The sequence below is a fragment of the Oreochromis niloticus genome, linkage group LG8, assembly GCF_001858045.2.
Source record: "Oreochromis niloticus isolate F11D_XX linkage group LG8, O_niloticus_UMD_NMBU, whole genome shotgun sequence".
NCBI lineage: Eukaryota > Metazoa > Chordata > Actinopteri > Cichliformes > Cichlidae > Oreochromis > Oreochromis niloticus.
Window position 1 is genome coordinate 2,385,259 of NC_031973.2, and position 20,277 is coordinate 2,405,535.

Consider the following 20,277-nt stretch of genomic DNA (forward strand, 5'->3'; position numbering starts at 1 on the left):
AGGAGGAGGAGCAGGAGGAGCAAGAAGAGGAGCACAAAGAGCAGGAGGAGGAGCAATAAGAGGAGCAGGAGGAGGAGCAGGGAGAACAGGCAGGCAGGTAAACTCAGAGCATCAAGAGGCAGTTTGAACTCAAACTTGAAAACATCTGCAGTGATGATCAGAGTCCAGCAGAGGGCGTTAAACATCCGCACACACCTGATCACAGGTGCTCTCGGACCCTCGCTCTGCACCGCTCCACTTCCGGTGAGACCCGCTGTGATAAAGGCAACATGTCGAGCTTTAAAGCAGCTCTGCTCAGAAACATTTGAAACGGTGTCCTTTATTCTGAAAGGGTCTCACCTGCTGTGTTGAAGCTGTTTCGAATGGTTTCTGTCGCTGAGGCCCCGGATGTTCTGTGACGGAGGTCTGTCACAAACAATCTGTATGCGTTATTGATTATTGTTGACATCATTTGATTATGTTTGCCGTGTCTCTGTCTGAGTGAGACCTCCCGCTGTTCTCCTGCTCTCTGTTGGGGCTTTCTGCGCATGTGCACAGAGGTCACACCCGCCGCGGTGACGCCGTAAAGTGCGAGTGAGTCATCCTGCTCTCAGAGACGATCTCTGCGGCCACCATCTCCGCGGGTAGTCGGTGTGGAGCGGCGGCATCCTCCGGAGCTTTCAGCCGTTTCTCACATCTGTCCCGCAGCTGGACCGGACCGGTCCGCACCGCCCTGGATCCGGTTCATCCTCCGCCGCCGGGCTCCACGTGTGACCACGGGATGCAGCCGGACTGCGGGCTGAACGCCGACACCGAGCCGGTAAATCATCCTCCGGGTCCAGTAGAACCGGGTCTGAGCCGGTAAATCAATCATTTTCTTTATCGAGCTGATCAGGACCTGTAGACGTCATCATCAGGTGAGTGTGGGGGCTGAAAGCAGCTGTTTCCAGATGTTTTCCTGTTAAAGTTAAAACAGGGCTGTTAATTGGTTCCCCAGCAGCTCAGTTTTAAACCAATTACTATTCAGTGAATCTGCTAATCAGCCTTTGGTTTATCGATAAATCCTGTAATGACATGTTGAAGCCTTCAAACTTTAGTTTGAAAGTCTGTGACGTAGCAGATAAAGATTTGAGACTTTTATTTTGAAAATAGACTCAATGAACCCAAAACAAAGAAATCAAAGTTTAATTTTTAATTTCAGTCATTGAGCTTTTTTTAAAACAAGCTTTTATTTTGAAAAATAAATCAATTAACTGACCTGCTAATTGAGCTGTTGCTTATGACAACAACTTTATCGATCACGTGCACGTTAGTATCAGAGATAAAGTGTGAGGAGCTTTTATTTTTTAACCCCCAAACATCACCCTTATAGGCTTTTAATTTGAAAGTCACAGCTTCTGACCCTGCTGTCTGTTTCAATGTTTTCAGTTTTTCTGACTGAAGATGATTTATTCAAACACTGAAGCTGTGATAAGTCCGAGATGCTGATGGCCTTCAGTTAAGGTGGAATTTTACTCTGCTGAGCAGTTTCTGTGGAGTGAAACACCTGACAGGTGTGCAGTTGGAAACAGGAAGTTTGAGCTTTCTGAGCTCTGCAGGGTTTTGGAACTTTATTTCTGGGTCGTTCCTGTTTCTGAGCTCAGTGAAACAGCTGCAGGTGTGTCCAGCTGTGACCTCACAGCAGCCTGAAAGCAAACCTGTGTTTAGATTTACATCTGGATTTAATGCGCTCATTGACATTTCCACCTTAAATCACATGTTTCAGGGGAGTTCATGCAGGTGTTCACCTTTAAACACCTGCATGACATCATCATCGTGGCTGTCAGGTAACCTCAGGTCGTCTGCAGTTGTCGACGTGTCGCTGCTGGCTCATCAGCATCTGAACGATCTGAACGTGGCCGAGCCGGTTCGACTCGTCACGCCTGTGTTACAAGCACTGAGCTCTGATTGGCTCCCGGAAGCGACGCCGACAGGTCTGATGTGTATCAGCTGATGTGAGCGGAGTCAGGAGCAGTTCAGTTTGATCCTCATACACAGGGACGAGTTTACCTGGCACAGGTGGAGGTGAGTCCCACGTAACCTGCAACAGGCTCTCCATACCTGCCCACGAGGATCCCCTGGATCAGACCTCCTCTCCTCCAGGTGCTCACCTGCTGCAGGTGAGCCTCCATAACTGATCCAGGACCGCCGTCAGACAAATGTGGAGGATTTTGAGCTTCTGCTGAGCTTAATGGTGGGATGGACAGCTGGTGGGGGCGGAGTCTCACCTGTGGATGGTTGAAAATGAAAATCGGGGTGAGTTTGTTCTTTTGAAGCACCTACAGCCAGCTGTAGCTGTTGCCACGGTGACGGTGGCATGATCAGAGCTGTTTGTTTGGACACAGAAGCTCGTGAGGAGTGGGAGCTCGCCTTCTCTTCGTCGGTTTAAGAGCGGCTGAGTCACCTCACGGTTAGTCGCTGGTTACCTTGGTAACTGTGGACCAAGCTGAAGGACAGGCAGGCATGATGATGATGATGATGATGAGGGGCTGATGGGAAATAAAACCGCTTTAAAGGAACATTCCACCCATATGTGCTGTTTCAAAGCTGCTCATCTTGTTTTTCTGTCTCCCCCGCAGTGAAGCATCATGGGAGGTGGCAGATGGACGAGCCGGCCGTGGGCCGACCAGTGACACGCACACGCTGAGACACACACACACACACACAATGGAACAAGGCTTCAGCTTAAACACGCTGGTGAGTACTGAGTGTGTGTGTGTTTTACTGATGCTGTGGGGACCCACACGTGTTCTTGTTACTCACAATGTGGGGACAGAAAAACACGCATCATAACAGCTTTACAACACAACAGTGACACGACTGTCAGCGCTGAGGTCTACAACCACTGCATCATTTTACCTGGCCGCTGAAAATCACGTCTCTTAATTTTAGTTAGTGTCATTTAATTATTTAACTAAAAAAATGAAATAAAATGAAACGAGTGTGATTAAAAAAGCGAAAGAAAAAAATAAGTTGGAATAAATTTAAATTACAAATAAAATCAGACATTACAGAAAGTTCTAATAAAGGCAGGCTAGGGTTAAACAATGATTACATAATTAAATTCAAATGGTATCAAATAAATATCCTAATGAATCAGATTAGAATAAAATTAGAAGTAAAAGACAAATTGCTTCCTGATCAGTAAGAACAAAGTTTTATATAAACATCAGATCAAAGGTGAGACAGAGTGGGGTTTTTCTGTGTCCGCTCGGTGCACAGAGGTCTTCTTATCCTCGGCGCTCCAACCGGCGCCGTCATGTTAATGAGCTGAGCAACAAACGCTGCATTCAGGCTCCCAGCCGGGACGGGAAATCTCAGTTTCCTGCCTAGAAAACGCTTCAGCTCAGCTGTGACGCCATTCAGAGGTGAGTTTTTAATGTCGGCTCCTTTAATGAGCTTCGTGTCCTTAAACTTATCACCTGCTATTGAACACAACACACTTTTAAAATCTTTCACTGAGATACTTTAGTTTACTTAGTGTTCGAGCCGTAGAGACCCTTCAGGGACCCGGGTCTCTGAGGAATCGTTTTAAGCGTCGATGACAGTTCCAAACTGAAATCATTGGTGCTCATGTTGATGTTTTTAGAGGCTGCTGCCATCTTTGCTCTTTTCTGACAAACACCTTCTCCTGCAGAAGAAGCTGGCAGCAGAGCCCGACTACACAGACGTGTCCCTGACGGCGGCAGAGCGTGTCCGAGCGCTGGGGAAGATGGGATGCTGCGTGGAGATCAACGAGGACATCGCACCCAGACGCTACTTCCGCTCGGGTGTGGAGATGGAGCGCATGGCGGCGGTTTACCTGGAGGAGGGCAGCCTGGAGAACGCCTACGTCCTCTACACCAAGTTTATCACGTGAGGCTCAGTGGCGTTGGGGGCGGGGCTGTTTGGTGTTTTGCACAGCATGCGATGTGACGGCCGCTGTCTTTCAGTCTGTTTGTAGAGAAGCTGCCCGCCCACAGAGACTACCAGCAGTGCACCGCCATCCCCGAGAAACACTTCATCATGAAGGTAACAATTGTTATGAACTTCCTGTTTTATTTTGAAGAAGCTCACCTGCCTGCTCTTGAGCCACTTCTACTTCCTGTCTTTGTTTTTTCCCACCAGCTGCAGACAATCACCCAATCAGCCAGTGTGTTATCACTTCCAGCTCCCTGTTGCTCAGGTTGTTGCTTGCTGTGCTGCAGCTTTCCCCTCACCTCCTCCTGTAAGTGTTCTAGGTCGCTCCAGCTAGCAGGAGCTAACAGGAGCTAACAGGAGCTAGCTCCTGCTAGCTTCCTTTGGCCCCTGATGGCTCCAGGTAGCTCCTGCTGCCATGCTGGTTTAAAATCTGGCTTGATGGTTGTAACTCATCATTTGAGATGTGGTGGTTTGTCCTCAGACGTCGGTAGATTTTCTCCAGGCCGCTTGTCATTAGCAGTTTGTGGACAACACAGTGGCAGTTAGCTTCTGTTAGCACTATGATGCTCGTGTTTCTCAGAGAAGCCTTCAGTCCGTCGCTCTTGTCTGAGTTGTTTTCCATGCTAGCAAATCTCCAGATCTATGGGCCTGTTTCTTGTTGAGATGGTCCCAGGACATCTTTAGCTAGTTTTGGGTTGCTTAAGGTGTGTAACTGGTGAATTTAGTCCCTCAACTTGGTACTTAACCACCTTTGGTTCAGGACATTAAGTCGATTCTGCCCCTGAAGAGGCTTCAGCTGAGGCTTGAGCCTGGACTAACCATGGACTGTTTTTATTTTTTTAAACTTGGGATGTGGTGGAGTTTTAAAAAAAGTCAGGCTCAGAGTTGAACCGGGATTAAACACTGCACTGCTGACACAGATCTGGCTCATCATACATCGAGTCTGTGGTTTGTTAGCAGGATGATGGACATGTCACTCCACATGTTTAACACATGAACACATTTCCGTCAGACGGATCCGGATCTCCTGCTCGATTTGTGCTCGGGGATGTTTTGACTGAGATCCTGTTGGCTGAAGCTGGTGGGCTTAGTGTTCAGGTGAGCGTGTCTGGCAGGTTGGAGGTTTAAAAGCTGACACAGATACTTGTTTGTTAATCAGCTGGTTTAAAAGTGCCGTGTTGGTTGCTGTGAGCAGGCTCGCTGCCGTCGTGTAGAAACATCTGTCCTGATGCTGAGCTCACGCTTTCATGGCTGCGTCAGAAAAGTCACGACCATTTTTATCGTAGCAGAAACACGAAAGTTTTCATCCCCGGAACATTCTAGAAAACTGATCGTGCAGCAGAAACATCAGGAAACATCTGGAACTCCTGCAGCTGCCACAGCTGGAGCTTAAAGAGCAGAAACATAACAGCTGGATTTCACTGAACTTTAAAAGTTGAATTTTTGGGTGTCGGTCTGTGAGATGGCGGTCGAGGACGACCATTTCTGCCCGTCTCGTCGTATTTCTTCCTCCCTGTTTTTGTTTTGAGTGTCAGCGTTTCCTTGGTTTATTCTTAAATGTGATGTTTCCAAGTAGGCGACACGATGGGACCGAGTGCAGGTGGAGCACAGGCTGACGTAGTTACACCTGTTCATGGGTCTAAAGTTGGCTCGGCTGGTGGAAGACGTTTTTTATAAGTGGGTGACATTGCTGGAAACGTGGCTGTGCAGAACTGCCTCCATCTGGCCCCTCCCCCTCCATCACGCCAGCCTTATATCATGAATCCTCCTCCTGAGTCCAGGTGGACCCAGAGCGACCTCCCTAAAGTCAAACTCGTACATTTCTGCTGTTTTTGGTGCTCCGGCTGCCGTTCCTCAGGTGTTCCTGCTGCAGAACCACACCTGGTTCTGGTGTCTTTGCTCTTACCTGTTCTGTCTGTGCAGAAACTTCAGGAGGTGGCGTTTCCCCGTAAAGACGAGCTGAAGAAGCGTCTGGAGGAGAAATACAGCAGGGAACACAGCGAATACCTCAGAGCCCAGGTGAGTGAGTTTTCACAGTATTGATTATTGATCAGAGGAGCGCTTGGTATGGGAACGATCCAGGGGAACGGCCTCTGCACGGTGAGTCCGTCCCACCTGTCTTACAGGTGAAGGTTAGCCTGTGACACGCCTGTCAGGTGACCTCCTACAGTGATGTTCAGACTACCAGTCGTTTATTTCAGGTAAACTCGCCGCAGCCACCTGTACGAGCTCATCATTCTGTTTCCTCAGAGCCAGGCGGCGGTCGTGGTGCACGGGTGTGGCCAGCAGCTGCAGCGGCTGTCCCTATTGGACGAGGACAGGAGGAGGTTCCTTCTGCTGGAGGAGGAGAGGCAGCGTGTCGCCGCTCTGCGACGCATGCAGATTGAATCGGAACAGTTTCGCTACTTCGAGGACCAGCTGAGACGCCAGGAGCTGGCCAGCAAGAGAGGAGTGGAGGCGGAGCAAAAGGTAGCGTATTCTTCATAGTACAGGTTTAAGGAATTTCTCGCTGGCTTAGTCTTCCCGACCCGGAAGCTGCGTCGATGTATTGTTTCATACTGCAGTGCCTTTGGCAGCAGGGCAGCGTTCATGTACGGACCTGCCTAGTCCACAGAGAGCAACACTAGCTAACACTAGCTAACATTAGCTAACATTAGCTTAAAAAGAGAGTCCAGTAAATGACCGGCTCAACACAAACTAACGCTTGTGTCTGTTTGACATTAGCGAATGAGCTAAAGCTAACCAGCTAGCTGCCGTTAGCAGGGAAGCTAAGGTCAACCAGCGTTACACTCTCAGGATTAAACTCTAACCTGACCCTGAGCTAACGTTAGCCTGCCTACTAACAGATTAGCTTGTGAAGTACTGGTGTACTGTAATACTGGCCCAGCCTACTGAGTACTGTGAGTACTGCGTAGTTTGACTGTGTCTTTCATGTTTGTGTTGCAGGTTCAGACCAAAGTGCCTGAGGTGACGGACGGTTCCAGTCTGTCCCAGCAGCCAATTAAAAACAGCATACGATCCCAGGGGGCAGACCCTAACAGAAACAGACCGCCTGCCCCTGTCAGCCAATCCGCCGCCACGCTGGCTGGAGTACAGAGTCAGTACACACTCACTCCGTATACCTGCGAGTACTGCGTACCTGTCATATGCAGTGCAAAAGGTTCAATCTGACCTCCACACAGACGTTACGCTCTCTTAAACCAGGTGTGTTTGTGTACAGGTGAGAGAGTGGAGGGCCTGAGGCGGGTCCTGATTCCCAAAGGGCTGACTCAGAGTTTCCTCTCGCTGGCCCGGTCGAACACGACCAGAGGAATCGAGACCTGCGGCGTCCTCTGTGGACAGCTGGTGAGTGAAACGCGCGTCCTGTCACGCCCTCACCCGTTTTCAGTTGTATACCACCAGCTAAGCCCCGCCTCTCTCTCATTCTCAGACGCACAACGAGTTCACGCTGACTCATGTCGTGATCCCCAAACAGACCGCCGGCCCGGATTTCTGCGACATGGAGAACGTGGAGGAGCTGTTCAGCTTCCAGGATGAGCATCACCTGCTGACGCTGGGCTGGATCCACGTAAGCATGGAAGCTGGGAGGAGGGGCTTAGAGGAGGTCCCCAAGCTCCATGATTGGCTCTTGTAGAGATGCAGTTAACCTCCCTTGTAGCAACAGCAGTTTGTGAGAACAGAAACGGTGCGACACTAAAATGAACTGTAAGGTCACCCGTCAGGTTAATGTCCTCACAAACGCCTCACTCTGGGCCTCTTTTGGTGAGTGGTTTGGTATCAAGTCCCCACATGTGCTGTAAACGAGCACATGGTCCTGAGAAAACCTTTTTTTTCTCCTTCATTTACATGATCAAATATCACCATGGAAACGGTGCCTGAGGTCGAGCAACAGATGAGGAGAGCGAGGGAGAGATCTCACTCTGCAGCCTTATTTCCTCCTCGCGTCCATTCAGTCAGGGTTGTAGTTCAGTGTGTGTGACCTCTGACCTCTGTGTTCAGACCCATCCCACTCAGACGGCCTTCCTGTCCAGCGTCGACCTCCACACTCACTGCTCGTATCAGCTGATGCTGCCAGAAGCCGTCGCCATCGTCTGCGCGCCGAAACACAACGAGTAAGTCTGTCACCCGAGCACTCACGTATGCCGATTTCCCACAAAGCCTTTCAGCCCGCTAACGTTGCTCCGCCTGTCTCTCCCCCCCCCCCCAGCACAGGTGTGTTCAGGCTGACCGACCTGGGGATGTCCGAAGTTTCTGCCTGCAAGCTGAAAGGTTTCCATCCTCACTCCAAGGAGCCGCCGCTCTTCACGGTGAGACCCTCGCCGAGGTCGACCTCATCATCAGGATGCCGCGTCCTGTGTTCAGCCCTGACTCTGAATCACCTGTAACCCGTCCTCTTTTGTCCCCTCAGGTGTGCAGACATGTCGTGTTCAGGGACTTGCGGCTTGACCTGCTGGACCTCAGGGTTTAGACAGGAAGGCTTTTATTCTGAAGAGGAAACTGTGAACGCACCACCAGTGTGTGCTGACACGTTGTGATGTCGAATTTACAAGAAACTTTTAACACTTTTAATTTTTGGTGTTTTTTTTTTTTTTGTTTGTTTGGTTTTTTTGTTTAGTTTTTTTGCTGCTGAGCCACTGCAGACCGGGGGGTGGGGCGTTAACATGGTGATCTCAGGCCTGTGGGCTGCTCTGATTGGGCAGTTAATAAAAAGCTTACTGAGCCCTAACCTCAGCTGAAGCTGACGTCACAGCAGCACCGTGAAAATGGCGTCTGCAGAGACCCAGACAGTGGATTGTGCTGAGTTACGGCGTGGGCCAAGTTCCTGTCGAGGCGACTGCCAGCGAGGCGTTTGAGACGCGGTGGCGTGTTTGATGTTTTAAATAAAAGCTGGACTGGGAGCAGACGTGAGCGAGTGCCTCGCCTGGAAAACGCACGTGAACGTTGAAGCGTCGGCGCTGTGAACGACAAAGCCTCTCCACGCTTCACTCAGACTGAAAATGCTCTTTAACCGCCACAGCTCAATTTGAGTGCTGAAATCCCGCTGCCATCTCTGACGCCTGAATGCCTCGCGTGTCCACCTCTGCGCTTAAAGACAGGAAGTGATGACGTGGATTTCAGAATAAAACCTGAAGCTGTGCTGTCACCTGTGCACTATTTGCCCCGAGACCTGCCTGTCAGGCCACACCCGTCCTGCTGGGCCGCTGATTGCAGCCCTAAGGCGATCCCGGTGGTCAGATACCGCTCTGTTGTTTTAGGCGAGACCGTTCACGCCATAAGCTGCTCTGACCTTTGACCCTGAGTGGGGCACCATTTAAGGGGCGGCGGACAGCAGGTGGTGCTGCAGGCTCAGGTGAAGGCGGTGTGTGTTATGTAGAGCTGGCTGGCGTGGTGCTCACAGCCGGCCGTTTTAAACTTCTTGCAGATGAAATTATTTTCTGACGTTTCTCTCGTGGTGCGTTCAAAGCGCCCCGCAGCTGGAGGACTTCTCAGTGTGTGCACCAGCAGATGTTTTGTTGTTGAGCTGTTGTGTGACTGTTTTTTTGCTGATGACGTTTGACAAACTGTGACCTGACTGCTGTTTTTAACTTTTTGGTAATAAAAAACCCTCTGCTGCTCCAGCACCCGTATGTGTCTGGTTTTTGATGAAAAGTGTCTGAAACTGATCGCTCCACCCTCCCACTCAAACCCACAGACTGCTCAGATCTTTAACTTCTCACACAAACTTGCTTTCAGAGGAAAAAGAAAGAGGCAGTACCATCTGCAGGCCGACGCTTCATTTCATGTTTGGAGGATTTCTGCACTCAAACTGCGGCTCTGTGGGACGGAAATGGAGACTAAACGGTGGCGATGGTTGGAGCCCTACTGCTACGAAGTATTCGAGTATTTGGTCTGTGACTGAGGGGTGTGATGGCAGCAACCTGACAATAATCCTCGAAGACACAAGAGCCCCCAATGGATTTTATGCGTGACAAGGAGGTCCTCCAATCTATAGACACAGGGAAAGGAAGTGGAGAGGGTGTCTGTGAGCAGCGTCTGTTACCTCGGCTGCACATGTTGAAAAACACTGTTCTTAGTGCTGCAGCAGCGAGTACAGATGCTCTCATACAAACTCATCTCCCTCTGCAGGAGATCAACAGTGGGACCTGTGGAGTCCTGCGGACGGAGATGAGTTTGTATGAGAGTGCTGTGTTAGGATCATCATCAATTGGTGATTCTGTTCTCAGACATTTGAAGTTGGAGACACCGGCAACCATAGTCAATTGTCTTCCAGGGGCCAGAGCAGGCGACACTGAGGGAAATTTAAAACTGCTGGCTAAAGTTAACGTAAATTCAGTAAAACTATAATTCACGTCGGCAGTAATGACACCCGGTTACGCCAATCGGAGGTCACTAAAATCAATATTGAATCGGTGTGTAACTTTGCCAAAACAATGTTGGACTCTGTAGTTTTCTCTGGTCCCCTCCCCAATCAGACCAGGAGTGACATGTTTAGCCGCATGTTCTCCTTAAATTGCTGGCTGTCTGAGTGGTGTCCCAGAAACGATGTGGGCTTCATAGATAATTGGCAAACCTTCTGGAGGAAACCTGGTCTTGTTAGGAGAGACGGCATCCATCCCACTTTGGATGGAGCAGCTCTCATTTCTAGAAATATGGACCAATTTATTAAACCCCCCAAAATATGACTATCCAGAGTTGGGACCAGGGGCCCGTTCTTCGTACCTCGCTTACTACATCCAAGATCAAATGACACATCCAAGATCAAATCATCGTGCTAACTTTGAGCTCGCTAATCCGGTTCTCCGAACACACCTGTTGTTGACGATTAGTATAGCTGGATGAAGTAATCTGAGATCACTGGGTGGCTTAAAAGGGGCTACGCATCGATAGTAGAAACATTGATCGGCAACCCTGTGATTGGTCGGCGAAGATGTCGAAGGAGCGCGCGCAGTATCTCACGGCAGCAGACCAAGAACTCTTGATTGAGGGATATCAGGAGTTTCAGAGTTTAATTAAAACGCAGGGGAACACTGCAAAGGCTGCAAAAGCAAGGAGAGAGGGCTGGCAGAAAGTTGCTGACAAATTAAACTCGTAAGTAATCCATGATATTACATTATATCGTGATATTATATTATACCACATTATATTATATTACATCATATCCTCTTTCACATTAGAGCCACAACAGGACCCACTAGAACATGGGAACAAGTAAAAGTGAAATATAAGAATATTCCACAGAATGGTAATATTTATCACTTATATTGCTTTTAGTCTATGACAAGAGACCCTGAAATAATCTGTTTGTTTATAACAGCAACCAAGAAAAGGGCAGAGCAAATAAAGACAGGTGGTGGTCCTGCACCCCCTCGTCACACCCCTTTTTGTACTGTGACATTTATTGACATTGTGGGTTTTTTGTGTGTAGTTTGACATAACACTCCATCACTTTTACCTGTTCCCATGCAAGGGGTGACTGAAGCATGCACAGTAAGTCGGGAGTAAGTATATACAGTACAGTAAGTGTATATATATATATATATAGAGAGAGAGAGAGAGAGAGAGAGAGAGAGAAAGTAAATAATACCCTGACGGGAGAATCGATATCTCTCTATGAGCACACCGTCGCGCTGAGCTAAAGGATCCCGTCTATCCCGCAATATACGCTAAATTCTGTAAACTCTCCTTATCAATCTTGCACCTTCCTTGCTCGCGTACAAACGGACAGGACATGGCTGCGACAGACTTCCCAAATCCACCTTCGCTTTTATAGTCGTGGTCTCTCATCTTGATTGCACGTAGTAATTTACTATTACTACTCTAAAATATGAATTACATCTGACATGATCTACTACATGTAATAGAATGATTAATAGTACATTTCCCTTTTTTTAGGAAATGACCTGTATGTATCTGTATGAAATCAATAAAAGAATCAAATGCTGCATTATCTTTAGTTACATTGATAATATTTATTTATGGTAAAACAGTGGCGAAATATCGCTCTTGCTTTCATATAACTGCAGCGGACATACCTGAGTGGCCGCGATCTAATCCTGTTTACATAAAGTAAACCTGCTCCCGAGCAGGTTTACGCTTACGGATCTGTTGCTATGACAGCAAGTCCCAGATGAGCTTCGGAGAACCGAACGATCCAAGATCACGCGAGATTGTCAACATTCAAATCCGGCTAACTTACTTAGCGAGGTACGAAGAACGGGCCCCAGGAAGCAGAGTTGCAGTCTTACACGCCTCTCTGCAGCTTCTCTCCTCCTGCTACCCCCCCAAAAACCCATCTCCATTGAGACTGTGCCAGCTCCCAAACAGACAAAAAACAAACTAAAAACCAGCAACAAACAACTTAAACATAAAAAAGCACAAAGAAAGAACAATACAGTATCCACATCTGAACCAAAGAGTAAAACAGTGAAATGTGGATTATTAAATATTAGGTCTCTCTCCTCCAAGTCTCTGGCAGCAATTTTTCACACCAGCCTATCAATCAACCAAAGACCCAGACAGACTTTTAATTAATGAGATGTCTGTGGAGCTGAATGAGGTCTCGTCTCTTCAGGGGGTCTCAGGCTCCGCCCACCCTGGTTGCACTGCAGGATGAGAACCTGTTTCGCGTGAGTCTGCAGGAAGGGGTTTTCTGTGTCTGAATTCAGGGGAAGGGTGCTCATAAGGACACTACCTACCTACGTCACAAGGTAGTGTCCTTAGACGGAAGTGACGGGCCGCTCCGTGTCTGACATAAACCGGTCTGTGGCGCAAAAAAGTTGGGGACCGCTGCTGTACAGCATGAGGGTTAATAGGACCGTACTCATATGAATATGATGTGTAAATTGATTTATTCTTGTACCTCCACGCCACAGTGGCCCAATTCTTCACCCCAGTGAAGAGGTGATTGTTTTCTCCTCGTTTTAATAGATTAAGCCGTTTGGTCTTTGTTCCCCACAGCATATCACCAATTCGAAAAAATCAAAATTAGCTGTATGTAAGCGGCAATACATGAAAAACTGCGGGACCCACCATACAAGCTGGTTTACGGTTATTTAAATTAAAAAAAACAAAACATGTCTATGCAGATGCCCAAAGCTTAACAACACAACCACTATAACAATTTAACTTTTGTACAACCAGATTTTCATATACTTACATTTGAAAGTGTTTTCCTCTCCTGCTTCGACCACCATCGTTATCAGAAACAAATCTCCTCTATGACCCGCAATGATTCCTGGGATATAGTAGGACACGAAGGATATTTTAAGGACCCATCCTTAAAATTCTGGGCAAAGTAAAATGCATTTGTCGCCACATTTTGAGTGCCCTTTGAATTCGGACAGCCTTCGTCGTGTCGCTGTGACGTCATTGCATCCAAATATGGCATTTTAAGCATCCTTCCCCTGAATTCGGACACAGCCGTTATGTAGTCTGCTGGTCGTTAATATTTACACTAATAAAGCTTTTTTGTTCATGCCTGTCGAGTCCGGCACTGTAGCAATCACAATTATTGTCTGAAGGCTAATAAAAATGCCCAACAGATTTTATTTTCCCAAGCAGATCATTACGGCTTTGCCACACTGGTCCACTTGATTTATCTTTATTATTTAATAAAGCTATTTTGAAATGTTTAAGTCATTACTGTCAGCAGCTGCAGTTCCACCACGGGCCACCAGGTGTCAGCAGATCCCCCAGGACTTGTTCCCACTGCTGAGTTCAGTAATGTTCACTTATCTTCAGTTTTACTGTTTATCTGCTTCACTCTTTAATCAGCTTTGGTTGCTATGACAACAAAGTTCAGCTCAGGTAAAATAAAAGAGCGACGCTGTTCAGGTATGAGAGCGCTTTATTGTCTTCCTGGGTTCATTCAACTGTCACTTCCACGTTCACATCACCACCTCGTCAAATGTTACTAATACAGACAGCACCACGAGGTCACACCTACCCACAGGTCAACAGCAGTGACATCATCATACACTGTGTGACATCATCAGAGCGCCGCGTGAATGTGATCGATAGAAGACGACACCAGCGGGCAACATTCAAGCTTTATTCATCAAAAATAAAAACGCACTTTCTGACAGGAAACAGCACCAACATGGAGCTCAGAGGGGGCGGGGCCACAGGTGGAATGTGGGGTGGTAGGGTTACAGAGGGCAAGCGGCACATTCACAGTTTGAAGGTGAGCAGAGAGGGCAGATGTTTGACTTTCTGGAAGTTCTTCAAAAACGTCACCAAACATGACATCACTTTCTGTCCTCTGAACTTAACGCTGTTGAGCGCTCTCTGACTTCCTGTCGTCCCTGCGGGCCTGATTTTGGGGGCTGATCTGGGGTCTGTTAGCGGGTGCTCAGTGCAGGCTAAAATAACGTTGTGCTGAAGGCGAGGGGGCGGGACTTGAAGGTCCGGGCGCAGCCTTTAGAAGCACTTGCGGTGGACAATGGAGGGTCCGGCCTCGTCGTACTCCTGCTTGCTGATCCACATCTGCTGGAAGGTGGAGAGTGAGGCCAAGATGGAACCGCCGATCCACACCGAGTACTTCCTCTCCGGGGGAGCGATGATCTGAGAGAGAGGGGTCAAAGGTTAACTCTTGTGTTTAAAATTTCAGCTGAATGTGAGTGAGCCTCAGAGAGGTCGTCAAGCCTCACCTTGATCTTCATGGTGCTGGGGGCCAGAGCGGTGATCTCCTTCTGCATGCGGTCTGCGATTCCCGGGTACATGGTGGTTCCCCCAGACAGCACGTTGTTGGCGTATAGGTCTTTACGGATGTCGATGTCACACTTCATGATGCTGTTGTAGGTGGTCTCGTGGATACCGGCCGACTCCATACCTGCAGGAGGACCGAGAACCAGATGCTGGGTTAGAGAGGTTCAATCAGCCATCAGTGTTACAAATGACCCGTTGACGGAGCGATCAGTCGAATCTGAGCTTTTCTTGATCGTCAGCATCGGAGAATCTGCTGATTGTCTTTGTTTTTTGGGTCTGAAGATGTTTGGACACATCAGATCAGGTATTCAGGAGAGCAAACTCAACAGATTAACAAAACAAAAAAAGCATTTTATTAAGTAGCAGAGTTCTACTCTAACTAGGTACAGCGACAGACAGGCAGGAGGGACCGACCGATGAAGGAGGGCTGGAATAGCGTCTCAGGGCAGCGGAACCTCTCATTGCCAATGGTGATGACCTGCCCGTCAGGAAGCTCGTAGCTCTTCTCCAGCGAGGACGAGGTGGCGGCTGTCCCCATCTCGTTCTCAAAGTCCAGAGCCACGTAGCACAGCTTTTCCTTGATGTCCCGCACGATCTCTCTCTCCGCTGCAGGCACACAGACAGACAGACGCGGTCAGAAACATCATCACGGGTGGCTCTGACATTACCTGGAAGTGGGCATGACCTACCGGTGGTGACAAAGCTGTAGCCTCGCTCGGTCAGGATCTTCATGAGGTAGTCAGTGAGGTCACGTCCTGCCAGGTCCAACCTCATGATGGCATGAGGTAGGGCGTAGCCCTCGTAGATCGGCACATTGTGGGTGACGCCATCACCTGAGTCCAGGACGATACCTTGAGGGTGGAGAAACAGGACAGCTTTGATTAATAACCTTTAACCTTAACCTTTAAACCCACAGTTTTCAATCCGTCACCTTGACAACAAACAGTGCAGCCATTCTCGCTGATATGCAGATTCAGATCAAACTGAGGTTATTGTACTCGGCCCTGAAAATCTTAGAAATATGGTATCTAACCAGATTCTTACTCTGGATGGCATTACCTTGGCCTCCAGTAACACTGTGAGGAACCTTGGAGGCGTTTTTGACCAGGAGTAAAGCACCAAATATATGACTGAGATTGTAATTAAGGAGAAAGTAGGAGGTGTGGTCCAACCTGTGGTACGTCCTGAGGCGTACAGTGATAGGACGGCCTGGATGGCCACATACATGGCGGGAACATTGAAGGTCTCGAACATGATCTGGAAACAAAAAAATCGTGGAAATATTTAGTCTTAACCATCAATCTGTGTTCCTCCAGGAACAGGCAGATGCACCAAAACCTGCAGTTTCTTTAGCATCCAGCAGAGGCAGCAGTCCGTCAGCCCCCACAGACTTCCTTGTTAAAACTTTGGTGGAGCTTTTTGGAGCATTTTAAATGATGTCATGTGAACAGATAATCCAAGGAGGCTGAGATCCAGGTTTGCTGAGTGTATGTTACTGATTAGCAGGTATCTGTGTCTGTGTGATACACCTGTACAGTGTGTGGATACAGACTGATAGCCAAGCTAACTAGCATTAGCTTATAACTTAGCATTCCACCCGCTGACCAAATATGTTCACTTCCTGAAGCAAAAACCCACCACGGCAGTGCCCATAATCATAAACTTAAGATTTAAAATGTGACTTTAAAAAAATTAATGGGTGGTCTCATGATGTCCATTTTTTATCTACAGTCTGTGGGATACCTGCTTCATCTTGTTGTTTGATGTACTGTAGTGTACTTTCATACTACAGTACATTATGTATATATATGTATATTATCTGTACATTTAGAGCACTATAGACAGGGGTGCACATAAGTCGTCTGCAGGTGCGCATTCGCTGTCAAAATAAAAGACGCGCACCAGGTAAGAAGTTGCAACGCGCATTTGCGCACATAAGATTTTCTGGAGGAGGACAGACATTTGTGTAGAACTCTTAAAGATGTTGAAGAAGCTCCTTTAAGCAATTACTTTGGTGTTCCTCCACCTCCAAAGAAATGTCAGAGGGAGTCCGAACCGCAAAAGAAGAGCGTAATCTCGGAAAAGTGGTTGCAGGAGGTGAGCTGGCTTCAAACAAATGATGAACGCACAGAGATGTGGTGCAGAATATGCCGTGGAAATCCCACTCTAGCGGAAAAAAACAGTGCCTTTTACATGAACGCAAACGCGCATTGCAACTTCTTATCTGGTGTGCGTCTTTTATTTTGACAGCGAATGCGCACCTGCAGACCACTTATGTGCACCCCTGACTATAGTATAGTACTGCATTATTGTGGTACATGTAGTAGAGTGTAGTACCTGTGTCATCTTCTCCCTGTTGGCTTTGGGGTTGAGTGGCGCCTCAGTCAGCAGGGTGGGATGTTCCTCTGGAGCCACTCGCAGCTCATTGTAGAACGAGTGGTGCCAGATCTGACCAATCAGAGAGCAGAGCAGCAGTCACACAGGTGTGTGTGTGTGTGTGTGTGTGTGCGTATGTGTGTGTGTGTGTGTGTGTGAGACACACCTTCTCCATGTCGTCCCAGTTAGTGATGATGCCGTGTTCGATGGGGTACTTCAGGGTCAGGATTCCTCTCTTACTCTGAGCCTCGTCACCCACGTAGCTGTCCTTCTGCCCCATGCCCACCATCACTCCCTGCACCACACAGAGCGCGCTCAGTTTACTGTCTGCACACCTGTCTGCTACTCACCTGTGCTCACTAACCTCACTGTCCCCTGATTCTTCAATAATATATTACTATCATAATCCATATGTTTGTATATATACGTGTGTATGTGTCTGTTTCTGTATGTGCGTGTGTCCCTGTATGTGCGTGTGTGTGTGTGTGTGTTTGTACCTGGTGCCGGGGCCGGCCCACGATGGAAGGAAAGACGGCTCTGGGGGCGTCGTCTCCGGCGAATCCGGCCTTGCAGAGACCGGAGCCGTTATCGCAGACCAGAGCGGTGCTCTCCTCATCATCACACATGACTGCAGGGGGCGCTGTAGACAAGCAACGACACTACGACACCGAGTCACACTGTGGGCAGAAGAAGATGCAGATTCAATTACTTATTATCGGCAGGCGTGTGAGCGCTCGTCACTCAAACCATCCACGTGTGTCACATCTCAACATTATTCTGTTTGAGCCCTCAGCGCCGTGGCGGCCGGCTCACAGCTCTGATGGAGATCCAACTGCTCGTCTTTTTGTTCATTTGTGATTTTGGAGACGGGTTAAAGCTTCAGCAGGAAGTGAGCAAGCAAAGGCAACTTCGTAGCGTCGTGTTGAAGGTCACACCGAGCCGGGCTGAAGGTCCCTGCAGTACCGCGCTCCACCACAAGATAGCGCAGTGAGCCAGTGTGACCTTCAGCAGGTAAGAAGACGCTCCTGTTGAAGCAGTGAGGTTAAAATGGATCGTCCACACGGAGGGAAACCTGCCCGAGGACCTCACATCATCCAGCTGCAGCACCCCCCCAAACAGAGGCACTCTGGGAAAACTTCCTAATTAGGACATGAAGCAGAGTCCTGCCTGTGTTTGGTATGCTCGCTCGCCCTCTCTCCCTCCCTGTGCTCTCTCTCTGCCTCCCCTCCCCTCCACATGTGTCCCTCATCGTCTCCTCGCCTCCTCACCTCACATCTGTCCATATTTAGTCATGAATCTGGGAATCGAATATTTCTGATTTTCCCTCCAGCAGCAGAGCTCACGGGCTCAGTTTGCCCTCAGTCCTGCCTGCCAGCCTCGCTCTTCCTCTGTGGTATAAACTCCAAACTAAACCTGCAGCATCAGCTGATTTCATCTAACTGTCATCCCGATGTTTAGAGGCGAGCACAGCTGCACACTGCATGAAACACAAACCTTTCAAATTTACCTTTTAAACCATGAAACATTTTTTCGGCAGATTTCAAACTGGCTGTGAGCAGCAGGGGGTGCTGCTGCACTGCCCTGACACAGTGGACAGGTTTTACAGCTACAGCTACACGTGTGTGTTTCACGTCTTTACCTTTCTTCAATTTGTAGAAAAAGTTTTAAGGAAAAAAATCTGCTTTGATTCTTCGATTTCTAATTTTAGTTCCATCTTTAGCTAAAATCATAAAAACTGTGTTTTCACGTCTCTGTGCTGCTGTTAGCAAGCCGCAGGTGTGCTGTAAACACACGAGGCTGTGTGTCTTTTAATTCAGACTTTAACTTTAAAATCATAAAAATCAACTGAGAGGCAGAAATAAAGACGTCACTCGTCCTCACACGAGTTTAATCTCAGGGCTATGGAGGCCTGTTTGTGTTCAGGTGCAAGTTAATATTTGATTTTCTTTTTGTATTTAATCAATATTTTTAAATATACATATTTTCAGCCTACATTTGATTTTTTTTCTTTATGTTCTTTAAATTTCTCTGTGACATCTGAAGCATGAGAAATGTTTCATGTATTTTTAGTTTTCACTGATTTCACTCTGTGGGAGGAGTCACTGCCTCCTGCTGGCTGGAACGGTCCACAGGTTTCTCTTATTCATTTAAAGCTGATCAGAGATCAGTGGATCGAAGCTTTGCACAGCTCGATGAAGATTTAATCTGATCAACGTTCAATGAAAAAGTTTCAGTTTGAACAAAACTTCAGTCAGAAAAAGTCCAATTTTACACACACGAGAAACACCGAAGTTTCAATGACCTGAAACACGGAAAAACACGGGAGGAGCAACAGGAGGAGGAGAGAGGAGGTGAAAGGTGCTGCTTTCTCACTGTTCACTACAACCACAACGAGCACAGCAGAGAAGGAGACAGAGGAGGTGGAGGAGAGGCTTAATGAACAGAGAGGAGGTGAAAAAGGTTCCATAGCTGTTACACAATTTTACGTGAAAAAGAGCAGAAAGGAGGGGAGAGAGGAGGTGATGGAGGAGGTGAGATCATGGAACTGTAGAGAAAAGAAAAGAGGTAGACGAGGCGAAGTAAAGACAGAGAAGGAGCTGCAACATTTTTACACAAAGTGTCAGAGCAGAGGAGCAGAGAGGAGGAACGCAGCTTCATCACACTTACACACAGGCAGCCAGGTGAGGAGGAGGAGGTGGTGGAGGTCTTACCGTGGCGGTGCAGGGCCTGCTGGGATGTGGGGGCGGGGGCAGGACAGAAGTGAGAGTCTGCAGAGCTGCGACTGAGTTTATCAAGCCTCCACCTCCTCCATCCATCCCTCCATCCCAAACAAGGCTCTGGGCCTCCTCCCGTCTCCTCCCTCCCCCCGCGCCTCCCCCGCTCTCCTCTGCTTCAGTCCTTATAGGGCAGGCCTTGAGGGAAGCAGCCAATCACACGGCTGGTGGCGCCTCCGGACTTTCTCCCATCATTCACTGCATTCCTCAGAGAGAGAGGAGCACCGAGGGCTCCTGGAGATCACACAGCCAGAGTAATTAGATTAGACAGCCAGAGTAATTAGATTACACAGCCAGAGTAATCAGATTACTCAGTGAAAGTTCTGCTTTCAGTGTGATTGGGGTTAAAGTATGTGCAACTCCTCTGGCGGTTACAATGATGAATGAATGAAACATTTGCATCGCCCTCTGCAGGCTGCTGGCGGTATACCTCATAAGCCCCGCCCCCTCCACGTTAACAGCTGGGATATAAACCAAAATGAAAATAATAATGAAATAATAA

The 20,277-nt window shown here is 48.2% G+C and overlaps 2 protein-coding genes across 10 annotated transcripts; one reads left to right on the plus strand and one right to left on the minus strand.

The window, feature by feature from the left end:
- The first annotated feature begins 620 nt into the window (after window positions 1–620).
- stambpl1 (STAM binding protein-like 1) lies at window positions 621–9,539 on the plus strand. 8 transcript variants are annotated; one of them, XM_005471507.4, is made up of 12 exons: window positions 621–799; window positions 2,598–2,715; window positions 3,656–3,873; window positions 3,951–4,029; window positions 5,842–5,937; window positions 6,169–6,387; window positions 6,865–7,015; window positions 7,139–7,263; window positions 7,349–7,486; window positions 7,918–8,030; window positions 8,126–8,225; window positions 8,327–9,539. In XM_005471507.4, exons 2-12 carry the CDS (start codon window positions 2,686–2,688, stop codon window positions 8,384–8,386), a joined length of 1,329 nt encoding a protein of 442 aa, XP_005471564.1. In that variant the 5' UTR covers window positions 621–799; window positions 2,598–2,685; the 3' UTR covers window positions 8,387–9,539. The 8 variants fall into 8 exon arrangements, with proteins under 8 accessions (XP_005471564.1, XP_025765556.1, XP_005471563.1 ...); XM_025909771.1 differs by having other exon boundaries at window positions 622–896; window positions 1,408–2,715; XM_005471506.4 differs by having other exon boundaries at window positions 622–896.
- Window positions 9,540–13,747: 4,208 nt separating this feature from the next.
- On the minus strand, window positions 13,748–19,868 carry acta2 (actin alpha 2, smooth muscle). Of its 2 annotated transcripts, none has more exons than XM_003449411.4 (9): window positions 19,713–19,868; window positions 17,499–17,678; window positions 17,168–17,296; window positions 16,963–17,073; window positions 15,798–15,882; window positions 15,315–15,476; window positions 15,040–15,231; window positions 14,568–14,749; window positions 13,748–14,481 (listed from the first exon to the last, which is right to left on the minus strand). In XM_003449411.4, exons 2-9 carry the CDS (start codon window positions 17,625–17,627, stop codon window positions 14,338–14,340), a joined length of 1,134 nt encoding a protein of 377 aa, XP_003449459.1. In that variant the 5' UTR covers window positions 17,628–17,678; window positions 19,713–19,868; the 3' UTR covers window positions 13,748–14,337. The 2 variants fall into 2 exon arrangements, with proteins under 2 accessions (XP_003449459.1, XP_005471558.1); XM_005471501.4 differs by having other exon boundaries at window positions 19,669–19,799.
- Between the last annotated feature and the right edge of the window lie 409 nt (window positions 19,869–20,277).